Source organism: Alosa alosa, chromosome 8 (genome assembly GCF_017589495.1).
Source record: "Alosa alosa isolate M-15738 ecotype Scorff River chromosome 8, AALO_Geno_1.1, whole genome shotgun sequence".
Classification (NCBI taxonomy): Eukaryota; Metazoa; Chordata; class Actinopteri; order Clupeiformes; family Clupeidae; genus Alosa; species Alosa alosa.
The window spans coordinates 1,942,688-1,958,361 of record NC_063196.1 but is presented as its reverse complement, the minus strand read 5'-3'; the positions used below and the strand labels follow the sequence as shown (position 1 = coordinate 1,958,361).

Sequence of the window (15,674 nt, the reverse complement as noted above, 5' to 3'; positions counted from 1 at the left end):
CTTCCAGCAGGACAACGATCCAAAGAATACAGCAAAGAAAACATTCAGAGAAAGGAAATCAGCCTGGAAAATCCTGACCCTGGTAATCTAGAAAGATTAAGGGCCACGAACAATGTAATGGCCCAACGAGGGGCGGCACCGAGCATGCATTTGAAAATCTCACTGCACGCAACACTAGACGAATGGGCCAAAATCTATAACTGATTAGTTTCGTCATACAGGAAATTTTGAAGCTGACATTAGGCTACAAACAAAGGGCTTTTCCAAGACTATTTAAGACATTTCAGTAGAGTATGCCTACTTTTTTCCTGTGTCATTCCACTTTATTGCACATAGCTTAACTTTATTTAGGCCTATATGACTTGAAAATGTTATGCAAATAGCCTCAAGTATACTGAAAAAACTGTGATGGGGTTCAATCAATTATTTCCCATAGCCTACCCCAAAGCATTTTACGCGAAACACCGCCCATTCAGGAAATCCAGAAACGCCGCACTTCCGCTAACGTTGAAATCCATAAAATTGAGCTGGCAGCAAAGCAGCATCTTTCACAATTGACACATCTACATAGGCTATCACCTTTCAACGCAGGTAATATTTTTTGGTATAAGATTATCGTCACTACACTTAGATTAGCCTGTATTCAATAGCGTTATTCTTTGCCGTCAGTAACGTCGCGTAGGCTACGCTTCCTAAAAGGGTGTTGTCTGCCAAACAAACTCATTTTTGCTTATTTGTTGTTTTCACAACCTGTACATAGATTACCCTGCTGTTAAGGGGCATTCATATTTTATATATATATATATATATATATATATATTATAGTTATCGTTCTTGGTGTGAACGACCCTAGGGATGGGCAAAGCAAGGCTTTGTGAAACACTGAAACGTTCGACACCACAGCCATGAATTGTAGATGTGTTCCTGAACAAATTTGCTGTCAAAATGCTTCGTAGCAAAAGTTTCGAAATCTTGACACTGATTCGAAACGTCAGTTTACATCCCTACTTTAACCTAAACTCGGATGTTTAACAGCCATAGAGTTAACAGCGTATCCTACTTCCGCGTATTTGTTGGGTTTCATTCAGTAGGCTATCACATGGTGTCATTGCATTAACCCTGTGAAACCTGATTGTAATGTTAACCTGTTAAATACAAGGATACAAGGATACAAGGAAGTTTATTGTCACATGCATATAGTTACTGGAAGTAAGAAATGCAGTGAAATTATGTCTGGTGTCAGCCTATTTGTGCATTATGGGGGTAAAAAGTGCAGTAGAAGAGGGGTTTAGTAGATTAAGTGGCAAGGGCTGCATAAAAAAAGGTGGGGAGGATTGGGATTGGGTGGGGGCACCAACAAGGAGCACCCAAGAGCAACAGGGGCAAGGGAAAACTCCCTTACCAAGGAAGAAACCTTGGGCAGATCCACGGGCTCAAGGGGCTAACCCAACTGCCAGGGTCTTGGTGTGTGTGTGTTGGGGGGATGACAGGGGAGATGGGGGGCAGAAAGGCTAGGCAATCAAGGACATGGGTAGATGGAGGAGAAATCAAAAATAATAAATAAAAAGTGTGCAAAAGTTGGAGAAAGTCAGATATGTGTGTGTGTTTTGACGTGTGATGAAATAAGAAAATAAATAAAAGGTCTGTAGCATAGGGAGAGGGATGTAAAAGTGCTAAAAGTCTTGTAGGTGTGTGTGTGTGTGTGGGGGGTCATGAGTGCTGAGGAGGAATGAGTGCAAAGTCAGTATAGTGTGAGTTCAGAGTTGGGAAATGTTTGAGAGTGCTGAGGAGTGAATGTGTGCAAAGTCAGTATAGTGTGAGTTCAGAGTTAGGATGGCCTGGGGATAAAAACTTCTCCTGAGTCTCTCAGTTCTGGCTTTGTGACTACATAGGCGTCTTCTTGATTTCAGCGGTAGGAATAATCCATTGTTAGGATGAGAAGAGTCCTTCAGAATCTTTTGGGCTCTTAGGAGTACTCTTCTGGAATAGATATCTTGTAGAGCAGGGAGTTGAGTTCTTATAGTACGTTCAGCTGAGCGCACTACTCTCTGCAGAGTACTACAATCTCTAACTGTGGAGTTCCCATACCAGGTGATGATGCTACCAGTTAGAACACTCTCAACAGCTGAAGTGTAGAAGGCCTTCATGATGGATGTAGAAACTTTGAATTTCCTTAGCTGACTAAGGAAGTAGAGTCGTTGTCTGGACTTCTTCAGAACATATTGAGTGTTAACAGTCCATGTTAAGTCTTCAGTAATGTGGACACCAAGGTATTTAAAACTTGTGACTCTCTCTACAGGTTGCCCGCTGATCATTAGTGGGGTGTAACTGTAGTTCTGCTGCTGCCTTCTGTAATCCACTACCATTTCCTTGGTTTTATTGATATTCAGTGTCAAGCTGTTAGATTGACACCACTGTGCCACCTCATCAACCTGATCCAAGTAGAACTGTTCATTGTTGTTACTAATCAGGCCCAAGATCACTGTGTCATCTGCAAACTTGATGATGGAGGTATGACTACTGTTGGCTTTGCAGTCATGTGTGTAGATGTTGTACAGCAGTGGACTCAAAACACAGCCTTGGGGAGCACCAGTGCTGATGGTTAATGAGTCAGATGTCAGACCCCCCACTCTAACCACTTGTGAACGGTTGGTGAGGAAGTCAAATATCCAGTGACACAGGGTGGTGTTCAGTCCTAAGGCCTTCATCTTTGTGACCAAGGTGAGAGGTACTATCGTGTTGAATGCTGAACTAAAGTCAATGAACAGCATCCTCACATAATCCTCTCCTCATCCTCTCATCGCCCCCTACTGGTTGTCGTCCTAAAGCTTAGCGAAGTTAAACAAGTACACCTCGAAAGGGAAACTTGGCAGGATTAGCTATATTTCCCTAGCCTGGCTCCGCCCTCCTACGTACTTCCGCTCAATTTTCCCTTCAGTACATCGTCTTGGTCTGCGGTATATTCACAGGTTTTCTCCTGCAAAAATCTGCATGTCCAATTGGCGAACAGAGGGAGTGGCTGAGAACGACGACGTTGAGGTTGTGCGCTAGTTTGAGCCAGACATGCATCACAACCAAACGTTAGCGATTGGTTATGGCAGATCCAGAGTGGCTCTGGGCAGATCTTCAACAGAGTACTTGCCTTCAAGGAAGTTAACGCTTGGCAATGGAAAGTGGCCAGACTGTACAAAATGTACAAGAGTCTGGTAGGACCAGGATAATATTTCCCCCTCTGCTGGAGAAATTGTGCATTTCAAACTGTGGAAAAAGGTAACGATAAAGCACTTGGATTTGTTTACAAGCTAGCAAAACGGTTAGCATAAGTTCGGCAGAACAATGTGGATGTTACAAGGTAAGAAACACAATTTAAAACAGGTGGACGACTAAAAAAGAGGGGCCAGATTGCGGTCGTTACGCATGGACAGAGCTCTGCGTAACGACCGAGGCATGCACAGCCAATGGCCTTGCATAGCTGCAGTATAAAATTGGACACGGTGTTGTGGAAACGCCTCAGTTCCCTTCCTCGTTACTTCCTGCTACGTCCCGTTGACCTCCTTGTTGCACTTCTATGGACAAAAAATAATATCTCTTTTTTGTGATTTTGACGATAACGATAATTAGTCGATATCCTTTAAAAAATTGTTTTTGTTAAAGTCTGAGTTACTTTACAGCTCATTATTTATGAATAGCATCATTACAATAATAACCAATAACCTAACCTGTGACTTTTTAACCAAATCAACCAATGCATTGTCACTCTGACACATTTCCAATTCTGCCCCCACTTGTGTGTGTGGCAATGACATGGTCTCAGCTACATTAGAGAAGATGAATAGGCCTAACAGTTTCCCAAGAGAAAGTCTGAAGCTGAAGTTCCTTTCAAACCTTTACATAGGATTCACTGTAAAACTAAGAGCAGACCAACAGAGTAGCCTACATCTCAGTTATTTCCTTCTATGTTTTGTTTTAGAGCAATCATGTAGGCTAGCATTCCAAGTTACAGAATAGAAACTAATGCGTTAGCTTATGGCTAATGTATATGAGAAATCCCATAGAGATGCTAACGTTTAGCATAATCGGTATAAACGTAGATATTTAGAGCGAACTTCAGTCCATTTACAAAAGAGTTACATGAGAATAGTTATTTGTTTACAACTGACTATTAAAATACTCAAAGGCTAATGTTTTCTCTCCATATAATACCGTGTAGGAAAAAACGTGACTGTCTCATCAATGCTACTTGAACAGAAGTAGCCGCATAAAATTCCAAGTAGGCTACTCTCGCAGCACAAAATAAACAGGCTGCGTGGGACAACGTTGTGACCCACTAGTGATCACGTGACACTTGCTCTGCTGCACTTCTCCCGCATAGCCTACCTCTAACTATAACTAAGTTAGCAAGTTGTTTACCACGCTCAGAGTTTAGTGCTGGGCTGGTGGGTGCCTATTTCCAACCTTTCTCATGGCACATCAACGGTTAGACCAAGAATTCTCGTCGCAAATCAAAATTCCACTGGAGCTCCAAGCGGATTTGTACACGCAGCCTTACAACATTGTTTACAGCTCTTCGAGTCATGGTAAAATGTAATTTTTGGTACATAGCTAATTTAGATACACTTATGGTGAGGGTCCTTGCGTTTCTTTAGGAATCTGCTGTCTTGGTTTGTATAGAAATTAATATTAAGTGACACACACGTAAGAGGTTGGAAATACGGGACTGCTGGTAATGGGTGACGTTCCAATTTAAACTTAATTCATAATGGTCTCTTTAAATTTAATTCATAATGGTCTCAGAAAGGTCCTAAACATCATACATTTAACTTGTTCAAACCTACAGAAACCATGTTAAGCTTGTCTTAAGTTTAATACTGAGTTGAATTCCTTGAGTTTAATATCAAGGATGACATTTTACTAACATTCCTTTTACTTGGGATGTACTTTTTCCTACAGGGACTGTAAAAGATGGACCAAACGTGGGCCATAGCTCTCTTTGGTGGCCGAATAGCCTTTCAAGGCCAGAAACGGCATAATGTTGAGAGTTCAATCTCAGGTGCCTCCAAGTAAAGCAAAGCGTTGCAGTTGTCCGAGTTATCCCTGTAGTTCACTGTAAGTTGCTCTGGATAAGAACATATGACAGGCCAACATTGAACATAAAGATGTTCCAACTTAATTAGCCTTTTCTGCACATTTTCTTCCTCAGTGTTTTTAAAACGTACTGTAACTTTCTTCAGGCAAGGCCTTTTAACACTTTTTTTACAGTCATGTAATCTGTTTTAAAAAAGGAAATTTGCTTTTCTACTTGCCAGTGGTGGGTTGATTCAAAATTGGCTCCTCTTCCATTAATGATTTCTGTTTTACAGTGACAATGAATGTGGATCACGAAGTGTCATTACTTGTGGAAGAGATTCGGCGCCTTGGCACTGAGAGTAAGAATTTTGTATGAACTTTCTTCAGTACATTTCTCTAGACATGTTATTAAAGCGTTAGCTTGTGAAACTCTCATCTCTCTTTTGAAAATGATGTATGCAGGGTTGAACATATAGGCCTGTAGTGCAAGAATGTTGCTTTCCCATTTCTTTGAGACCCAAAAATCTTGTTTGTCCACACTGGAGTTTTTGCACTCAACTCCTAGACCAGGGGTGTCCAAACGTTTTGACTCAAGGGCCACATTGGGTTTTGACATATATACATACATACACACACACACGCACTATTTTTTGTTGTGTGGCCCGCCAGCCAATTTTCAAAACCCTTTGTATCATTTAAATGACAAAGTAATTTAGTTGTAGAAAATTAATTTCTTAAGAAATACTGTTCATTTGATGTTGTTTAATTCATTTATAAATGGTGACTCTTTTGCCAGCTCCACTCAAATATAGCCTATGGCTAGTGCTGTGCCTGGCTCGTGCCCTCTCACAGTTTATAAGTGGTCAGTAGTGGGAACTACTGTTCCCATCGTGATTTTCTTTTAAAAGTTTCTTATTTAAAAAGTAGATATCAATTATCAACAATGACAAGCAAGCTGGAACCGGCTGTGCTCTCTCCATCTCTTGCATGCACGCTCAAATGTGTTCCCAATTAAATGGAGTAGGCTAGCATAACGTAGTTAGATCTGCTGCAAAGGAGATGCTATGTAGGGATGTCCCGATCCAGCTTTTTGCACTTCCGATCCGATACCGATATTGTAGCTTTTAGCATTGGCCGATACCGATACCGGCCGATCCAAGCATGTATTAAAGATTAAAGATATGTACTTATTTTGTTGTTATACTCATGTTGAAAAAGGTTTTACTCTTAAGAACAACTAGCCAACTTAATTAGGTTAGTTTGAATAATCCACAGTGGTTGGTAATGAGAAGCTGACCTGTTTATTCTTAACGGTTAAATAAACACAAAATAATAAATAGTCAATTAACCACACAAACTGAATTGGCATCAGTGCTCTGCTCTTGAACAACAAGAGTGTAAACCCAGGCTTAAAAAGCCATCAGTGCAAACAATATTGTAAACTGTATAAAAAAAGCAAAACACACAGAAAAGCTGAGTAGAAAATAGTCAATTAACCACACAAACTGAATTGGCATCAGTGCTCTGCTCAAGAGTGTAAACCAAGGCTTAAAAAAAGCCATCAGTTTAAACAATATTGTAAACAATTATATATAAAAGCAACACACACAAAACCTGAGTAGAAAATAGTCAAATTACCACACACACACTGAATTGGCTATAACAACCCAAATGGTTCAGCCAATCAGGACGCAGGGCGGGAGTTTCATAGATGTGATATAGCGTAGAACGACTGTCACACTGTTATTAGCGTCACGGGTTGGCTTCGATGTGAGTGGTTGAAGTAGCACGTCAATAGATGACTGACAAGTGGCTTATTCAATCATATGCAAGCATTTTTTGATTAGGCCCAGCCTTCTGAAGCCACACTTTAATGGATCGGTTCCAGATGGATGAGTGGAGCTAGGCGGAGCGAAATTCATCTGGCTAGGGTCATGTTAACTGGAAGCTTCTACCCTTTTGGATGTGTAGAGTTGTTGGCCTAGGTGCACTTAGTTGTAAGCGATTGACCAGGTTGCTTTTTGAAATTAAATGCGTTTGTTAGGCTAGCCGATTGTAAAAATAGGGAAATTAAAGTGCGTGCTGTGCCCATTACACAAAAATCTTAAATCGCGGAGATAACATTCGTTAGACAGGCAAAGCTGTCAGCAGCAACATGCATAAGACCCATAGTAAGAGGGTCTTGCGGACACTCGCGGTCGCGGTTAACATTAGGCTATATTAATTCAACTGTGACATGAAATGTTTGCTCGATAACTTTAAATTCTTAGTGGGACATGCACAGACAAGTGGGATGCTGGACAGGTCGCTAGGTGTGCTGAAAAACGATGACCGGATTTGGGGGGGGAAAGCTGAAAAAAAACTGGAATGGATTACCTACATTGGTGCGCTGGAAAACACGGACCGGAGTTTTGAAAACAAACTGGATCGGGAGTTCGGATCGGGATTTTCCCGTGCAGGCCGATCCCATATTTTTTGCTAATATTGGTGGCCGATCCGATCCAGATATCGGATCGGGACATCCCTAATGCTATGTATCTCGACATTGACATTATAATCGCTCTCTAAGAAGAGTGTAAAGCAGTTTGCAGTAGCCTAAAGTTACTCACAACGTAGTTGAATTTTCCCTGGGGATCAATAAAGTATCTCTATCTATCTATCTATCTATCTATCTATCCATCACTGGAAAAAAATAGTGAGCGGCCTATGATGACCTAATTAAATGCTCGGCAGGCCGGATTAAAGTGCGTGGTGGGCCGGATCTATGATAAACTAATAAATGCTCTGCGGGCCAGATTAATAAAGTGCGTGGCGGGCCGCAGTTGGCCCGCGGGCCGTAGTTTGGACACCCCTGTCCTAGACCATTTCTTTTATAAAATGTAGGGAAATCTTTGATGGTCAAGCAGACCGCATTTGGCAGATTGACAAGGTCACACTACTGCCTCAAGTCTAACTACCTTAGAGAGGTAATCTGGAGAATACTATATGCTTTTTTTCAGATGCAGATGGGAAGATCAGTGTTACATTTGGAGTACTTTTCAATGATGATAAGTGTGCCAACTTGTTTGAAGCCCTTGTGGGGACCTTGAGGGCAGCCAAGAGGAAGAAGATAGTAACATATCAAGGAGAACTGCTTCTTCAAGGTGTTCATGACAATGTTGATGTTATTCTCTTGTAGGATTGTCAACACACTATTTCCTCTGTATTTAACAGAGTTTAAGCAATGCCTTCAGTATCCCTTATCAATCCATTTGATAATGCTATGATGTCTCATTTTGATATGGAAATGTCCACATTTTTTAAGAAATCATTTTTAGCCACAGGAAAGACTGTATTGTGCAATTATGTCAGTTGCAGACTTGATGCTCAACCAGTGATTTCATTGGTAATCCTTTTGATATTACCACTAATGCCAAAACCGAGGTTCACTCTTTGTTATAAATACAAGAATGTCTATCTTTTGATTTCCATGTCTTGTATCATATTAAATCAGACCATTGTATTGTACAGTTCATCCAAAGAATAGTAATCAGGCAGATTTGAGTCACATCCACATAAATGAAATTATGTCTTTCATACACATGTTAAAGCATTTTTTTTTAAAATAAAATGTTTCTGTATGGAATTAAACTATAAGCGTTAACTTTGTTGTAATATCAAACTTTTGGCAATTTAAAGCAACACCAAAGAGTTTTTTGTCCCGTAAAATAATGTTTCCAAAATTGTTTCCGTGGTTCATCAACTCGTAACAGGGTGAACGGCACTTCTGCATTCGCTTCGCGGCCCTCTATCGGCTATAACCGCACTATGTAAGTTTGCCAGATCGGGTAGCGGATCTGTAGTTCGATGGAATGAGACATAAGAAACTACAAATTTGACTTGCATGATATCGCAATACATCTTACTTTCATAAAATCATGCAATATATTCTACCTTGTCTATGGACATCGTTATTTGCAAAGCCGTTGCTGGATAAACAAATAGCGTGTGTGCGACAGAGGAAAAGTTCTTAACTTATTCAAATAATATCTAATTGTATTTATGGAAGCTGGTTACAAACCAGAAATCCACCATGTCTATAGAAAGAAAGTATTTTAAAATCCCAACATGTAAAAGTTCTTCAATAATTAATTGCATCATGAAGTTTGTCTAATGCACAACTGGACTTACTTGTGTCCATGTTTAGATAACTGGATGTTTCATTAAACAAACAGGAACATTACACAACAGGTTAACTGGCACCACTAATAAGTAAAGATGCTGTGGCATTCATCACTCAGTGAAAATCTGTGAACAATGCTCCTCAGTATGAAATTGTGAAGAATATGGGGATTTCATCATCTTGCTTTGGATAGATAAGCAGTTTCTGCAGTGTAGGATGGTATGGGGGTGCATTAGTGCCTATGGCATAGGCATTTTGCACATCTGACAAGGCACAAGTAATGCTGAATGGTGTATACTCACTGCAAAAACTGCTTACCTAACCAAGTGTTAATTGTATATTAAGATCAATAATCTAGTTAATTTAAGGCGTACTATCAAGACAAATTTGCTTAATGTAGGCCTACTGCCAGCCAAATTTGTTAAGATAGTTTTTATAAATCTGAAATCTAAATCTTTGGTGTGGATTTGAGTGTATACATGCTCTAATGTCAAATCTGTGCGGTTGAATGTTATGTCAATGAGGTCCCAGGCCACCCTAAACCTGCACCCTAACTACAGCTGCACGTTGTTCTCAGACAGGGATGTTTTTTCTTGGGTATAAATATTCCTTTAACTTAGTAGCCCTGGATTATAGGTCTATTTTCTGTGTATGGAAAGCACACAAAGGACACATAGGCACACAAAGGAAATGTGGAGTAAACTCACTATGAATAGTTCCAAGGTCTAATTACAGACATCAATCAGTGGCAAAGAAATTGAAATAAGAGCTGTCTTTTCAAAAAATATGCTATTGTAATCATGTAGACTAGGTGCTGCATTGTTCCCATGGCCCTTGTAATATAATTGACATAATTATGTTCGCTTTCGATAACAGTGCACTGCTCAAATAACAACTGTGTCTGATTGGAAATAGCAGCCTTATAATAAATTACAGTATTCTTTTGGGGGTAAGGGTCAGTCTGGAGATGCCGGGCTGCGTGCTGCATTCCTGCTTTCTTGACCTTTACAATCACATCCCTAAGCCTGCAGAACTGTATTTAAAGCCTTTGTTCACAAGAAAGCACTTCTGACACAATTTGGTTAGGGTTTAATAGTCAATGTAATTCCACTCATGGTTACGCCCCTGAACGTCGTAAATTAATGAAGCCTTTTAATTTGAGTGGTCTTCTGTCAAGGCTATCTATACTAGGCAGGGTTATGCATTTTCTGAGGCTTGCTCATTGGGAGACTAAAAGGGGGCTAAACAAATACTGAGTGGAAGATGAATGTTCAAACATTTTGGACAGACGATACACGATCTATTTAGCTGATGAGAAGGCTTAATAATGAGTTTTTGTTTTTTTATTCATTTGTAGTATATAAGTGATTGTGGGTTGCATTTATGTCTACTTAGGCTACGTGCATTAATTCATACATTCAAGTTTGTATGGTAGTTAGGTTGTGCTTACCAAGCTTGCCGTTGAAGCGTGTACGTGCTAGGGGTGGAGTCGGCCTACGTCACCCATAGAGGAAACGCTAAAATGAAAACAAAACGCAGACACGCCTTCTAAGTAATGTACCTTGTTATCTGAATTTGGACTAGCCCTATCTAGTGACAGTGAGAAACAGTGATCGTGTGTCATCACCATCGCTCGAAAAGCAGGTGGAAGCTGTGCACTTGTCAGACTGTCCCATCGACGGCGAAAATGTCACTCAACACTGACTGATAGGCTGTGCTCATTTGTGATAGCAACACCATTATGCCTAACCAGAAAAGCAACAAAGGGAAGCGGAATAAACGCACAAACAGCAGTGGCGATGAACAAGAAAATGGAATCACTGCATCAGGAGGAGCCCAAGGAGGTGCAACAGCGTTATCGGGAGCAACGGTAGGACCATGCCAAAACAACACGGGTGGTGAGTAGCCTGTGTGTTGACTGCTCTGGATAATTAAACGTTAAACCTTTCATCTTCCTATAATCCTAACATGCGTTTAAAATGGTGAATACAAATTCCCGTACATTCCAGGACTTGCAAAGACATTTTATAACAGCTAGGCCTACAGCACAAAACAATAGCGGAAGGCTTTTCATAAGATAGCTTGTGTTGCGTAGTCGGTCGTGAATTGCAAACTCAGAGGCAGCTAACAATTTGTAGATTAGCCTACCTATGGCAAAATTATACAGATAGGCCTACGTCACTTTTTAGTTAAGGTCTTGACCCGAGAAGGAGGCCCAGTCCAGCTGACATGGCTAGCCCAGGCCTACATAAAATCTATTAAAATTGACTTAATGTTAAAACAATACGTTAGTATTTTGTAGAGCTCTTCAACTTTTTGGGCCCAGGGAGAAAATTATCGAAGGACACCCCGCAATAGGCTTTGAGCATGCTTAGGCCTACGAACATTTATTCTATGACAAATTAGAGTAGGCCTATTCTACAACTTTCTTTAAACCTAAATAGGCTATTTCAGAGATCGTTATGGAAGCATAGTAATTCAAATGGCAATGCAATTTGCAATTCAAAATTCAAAATGAATTTTTAAAAAGTTTATTTCATAAAAAGTTCAAAGTTTATTTCATAAAATAAACTTTGAACAAAGTATTTTCAAATTGCATTATTAAATTCCATATTGAATTGTCAATTGCATAATGCGGTGTCTTATTGAATTGCAAATTGCAAATCACAGAGCTTTCAGTGAACCCCATTGAAATTGATAGGCCAAAATTACATTATGATATTTTCCAACATCTCCAAAACTGGTTGAAGGACCTTCATCAAATTTGGCATACTTCACTACAAGCAAAGTCCTTTTAGGCAAGTCCCTCCACTCGGCGGCCATATTGCAACGCTTTTTGGGCACTCATCGGGCATCCTATTCGGCAGAAATGCGCGTGCGCAAGGCTTCACGACACAAATCTTGCTCCAGCGGTGCGTTCACAACACATGATTGGCACGATGTCTTTACAACACACCATATGATTGGCTCAATGTATTCACATCACACCACATGATTGCCATGAATGTATTCACATGTCGACGCTTTTGCTGAGGAAGGGGTGGGATATGTGTAGACAACGGCCATATTGGCATTACAAACTAGCCCCATGCATTTCTATGTAGGATTTTTTGAGTGCTGTGTCTCCTCATTAGAAAGCCTCTGCTACAAGGGCCTGATGAACTGATAAGGTACTCAATGTATGTGGGGTCAGAGGTCAAGGTTGCATGTGGTCACTCTTAAAATACAATATTTAGATAATGGGCCCTATCGCGGACAGTCTAAAGCGCATGGTCATTGGCTAATATTTTATTTAAATTTAGTGGGATGTCGCAACGGATGGCACAAAAAAGGCGCTCCTAGGTTTCAGTCATAGGTGTGTTTTGGGCATAACATCATTTGAACCAATGAGAATGACACCTGTCATTCCCTTTAACAGCTCGCAGCGCAATTTTAAACTGATCATCGGTATTCTCTTAGTCAGCGGCGCATTTGAAGGAATCTGCACGTGAGACCGTAACAGTTATTCCACGCTTTACTAAACCTAGTATAGTATATAGCCTACACGCATTTGCACTCATCTATTATTTTGAACTCATTGGCAAAGTGGGACACTAACTTCACAGTGGTTCAGTCAACAAAAGTCCTTTTAGGCAAGTCCCTCCCTTTCGGCGCCATATTACCAACGCTTTTTGGGCACTCATCGGGCATCCTATCTTTGGCAGAAATGCTTGGCGCGTGCAAAGGCTTCCGCGACACAAATCTTGCTCCAGCGTGCGTTCACAACACATGATTGGCACGATGTCTTTACAACACACCATATGATTGGCTCAATGTATTCACATCACACCACATGATTGCCGCAATGTATTCACATGTCGACGTTTTGCTGAGGAAGGGGTGGGATATGTGTAGACAACGGCCATATTGGCATTACAAACTAGCCCCATGCATTTCTATGTAGGATTTTTTGAGTGCTGTGTCTCCTCATTAGAAAGCCTCTGCTACAAGGGCCTGATGAACTGATAAGGTACTCAATGTATGTGGGGTCAGAGGTCAAGGTTGCATGTGGTCACTCTTAAAATACAATATTTAGATAATGGGCCCTATCGTGACAGTCTAAAGCGCATGGTCATTGGCGAATATTTTATTTAAATTTAGTGGGATGTCGCAACGGATGGCACAACAAGGCGTTCCTAGGTTTCAGTCATAGGTGTGTTTTGGGCATAACATCATTTGAACCAATGAGAATGACACCTGTCATTCCCTTTAACAGCTCGCAGCGCAATTTTAAACTGATCATCGGTATTCTCTTAGTCAGCGGCGCATTTGAAGGAATCTGCACGTGAGACCGTAACAGTTATTCCACGCTTTACTAAAACCTAGCATAGTATATAGCCTACACGCATTTGCACTCATCTATTATTTGAACTCATTGGCAAAGTGACACTAACTTCACAGTGGTTCAGTCAACGACAAAACAGTTATACAAAAGTCCTTTTAGGCAAGTCCCTCCACTCGGCAGCCATATACCAACGTTTTATGGGCACTCATCGGGCACAGTCTTTGGGTCGAACTTCTTGGCGCTAAAGGCTTCCATGACACCAATCTTGCTCCAGCGGCGAGATCACAACACATGATTGGCATGATGTCTTCACAACACACCATATGATTGGCTCAATGTATTCACATGTCGACGTTTTGCTGAGGAAGGGGTGGGATATGTGTAGACACCGGCCATATTGGCGTGACAAACTAGCCCCATGCATTTCTATGGAGTATTTTTTGAGTGCTGTGTCTCCACATTAGAAAGTCTCTGGTTATACACAGTTAGTTACTTTCACTATTGACTGACAATGGGTTACCATCGCAGAGGAGTTGCTTACATCTTGTGTCAGTGCGTCTTCAGCTATGCTTCATATTTGCCTTTCGCCTCTCGCCTAATCACTTTTATACATCATTCCCAATTTACAAATGATGGTGAATAACTACTCATTGTGAGATGTATTTCGTAATATCTTTATTCTAATTATGTTTCCTGACCCCATGTAATCTTGACCTTTGACCCCACAACCTTGAGCAACTATCATCAGGCTCGTGAAAAGGTATGCCAAGCTTGATGAAGATCCTTCAAACGACTCTCGAGATATTTGATATCGTTATGCTGCTCACCAAAATGCACCATAATGCATGTTTGCATGTGGGTGCTCCACAACTTTTGTGGATCCTTGATGCAAAAATGCAGCAGCACTCTCTACTGTAGATTTGACATGTGCAGCCTATTCAACCTAGCTTGGGTGAACCCAGATGAATCTGTTTGCAAATTTGAATTTGCTCTGCCAGTCTGTCTGTAAAGGATCCCATTGACGCCTGTTTGGAGACACCCAGGGATGGAAATGGGCATTGAAAACTGAGCATATTTCAGAAAATTATTGTGATACTCCTGTCAATAGTCCATATTTGACTGAGGGATTTACACTTTATCTAGCATACTGTTTGAATGAAAAGCTCTCAAAAGGGGTGTTGTTTTTTTGTTGCAACATTAAGACCATTTTCAGAGAGTACATAACATACCCAGAATCAGAGAAAAGAATATAAATAAAACAGCTATAATAATAATAATAATAATAATAATAATAATAATAATAGTTAATAATTATTAAATATATCAAGTAAGATGAGGAAGTATAGATTATACAAGATGATCTCAAAATGGGACAATGTAGGCTATATAGGCTAACTGATAGCAAATGACAGCAGCTAGAACTACCACATTAACGTCCTGGGTTTTCATTAAAAACGGCAGGTATGTCTATGTTGAGTCTAATGGCCTGAGGGAAATAGCTCTTCCTCAGATACATCTGATCTCATAATGTATCTGGCATAAAAGCCATTTAAAAGACATTTCTATTTGCTCAGTTGAAAAAACAATACTTATTACATTATATTCTGCTGTAGGTCGTAATGTCCTTGGCATCCAGATTTTATTGCATGGTGTTTGAAATTCTGTGGTATTGTGGGTACATTTGTAGGGCAGAACTTAAAAAAATATATATATTGTTATTTGTTATAGCCTAATTAAGTGTGCTGGGTTACTGATACGCTGATGAGTCACGTTGCACCGTCCAGCATCTGGATTTCTTATTTTTTACAGTTAGGCCTGTTTGTTAATTTGTTTGTCTGTCTGTGCTAGGTTCGGGTACGCTGGCGAGTGACGCCTCTCTGTCCGCACATAATTGTTTTTGTTTGAATCTTTGTTTGTAAACTTTGTTGTAAAAGAGCTTAATGCTGAGTCAATTTCCCCTGAATAAACAATGGTTATGATGATAAAGAGACGCAAATGTTTTTTTTTTATTCTCACGGCTTGAGGCTCCAGGCTGTTAACACTAGAAAAACCCACAGATAGCCGTTGATCGCACTGGCCTGACAGTGAAATCACGCTATTGATACCTGAGCAATGAGCATG

The 15,674-nt window shown here is 40.4% G+C and overlaps 2 protein-coding genes across 3 annotated transcripts in view; both read left to right on the top strand.

Moving 5' to 3' along the window:
* The first annotated feature begins 442 nt into the window (after nucleotides 1–442).
* On the top strand, nucleotides 443–8,697 carry abracl (ABRA C-terminal like). Its single transcript, XM_048251425.1, has 3 exons — nucleotides 443–591; nucleotides 5,361–5,426; nucleotides 8,067–8,697. Exons 2-3 carry the CDS (start codon nucleotides 5,366–5,368, stop codon nucleotides 8,243–8,245), a joined length of 240 nt encoding a protein of 79 aa, XP_048107382.1. The 5' UTR covers nucleotides 443–591; nucleotides 5,361–5,365; the 3' UTR covers nucleotides 8,246–8,697.
* A 2,053-nt stretch (nucleotides 8,698–10,750) lies between these two features.
* heca (hdc homolog, cell cycle regulator) overlaps nucleotides 10,751–15,674 on the top strand; it is a 40,405-nt gene continuing 35,481 nt past the window's right edge. Inside the window, exon 1 of one of the 2 annotated variants that reach the window (XM_048250284.1) lies at nucleotides 10,751–11,127. In XM_048250284.1, coding sequence (XP_048106241.1) covers nucleotides 10,971–11,127 — 157 coding nt within the window. In that variant the 5' untranslated portion in view covers nucleotides 10,751–10,970. The remainder of the gene's footprint in view (nucleotides 11,128–15,674) is intronic. The other variant, XM_048250285.1, reaches the window with a different exon arrangement.

Coding starts and splice junctions, on each gene's coding strand:
- abracl (XM_048251425.1), top strand. CDS start 5,366: ATGAATGTGGATCACGAAGTGTCATTACTTGTGGAAGAGATTCGGCGC. Junction 5,427..8,066: donor TCGGCGCCTTGGCACTGAGA/GTAAGAATTTTG, acceptor GCTTTTTTTCAG/ATGCAGATGGGAAGATCAGT.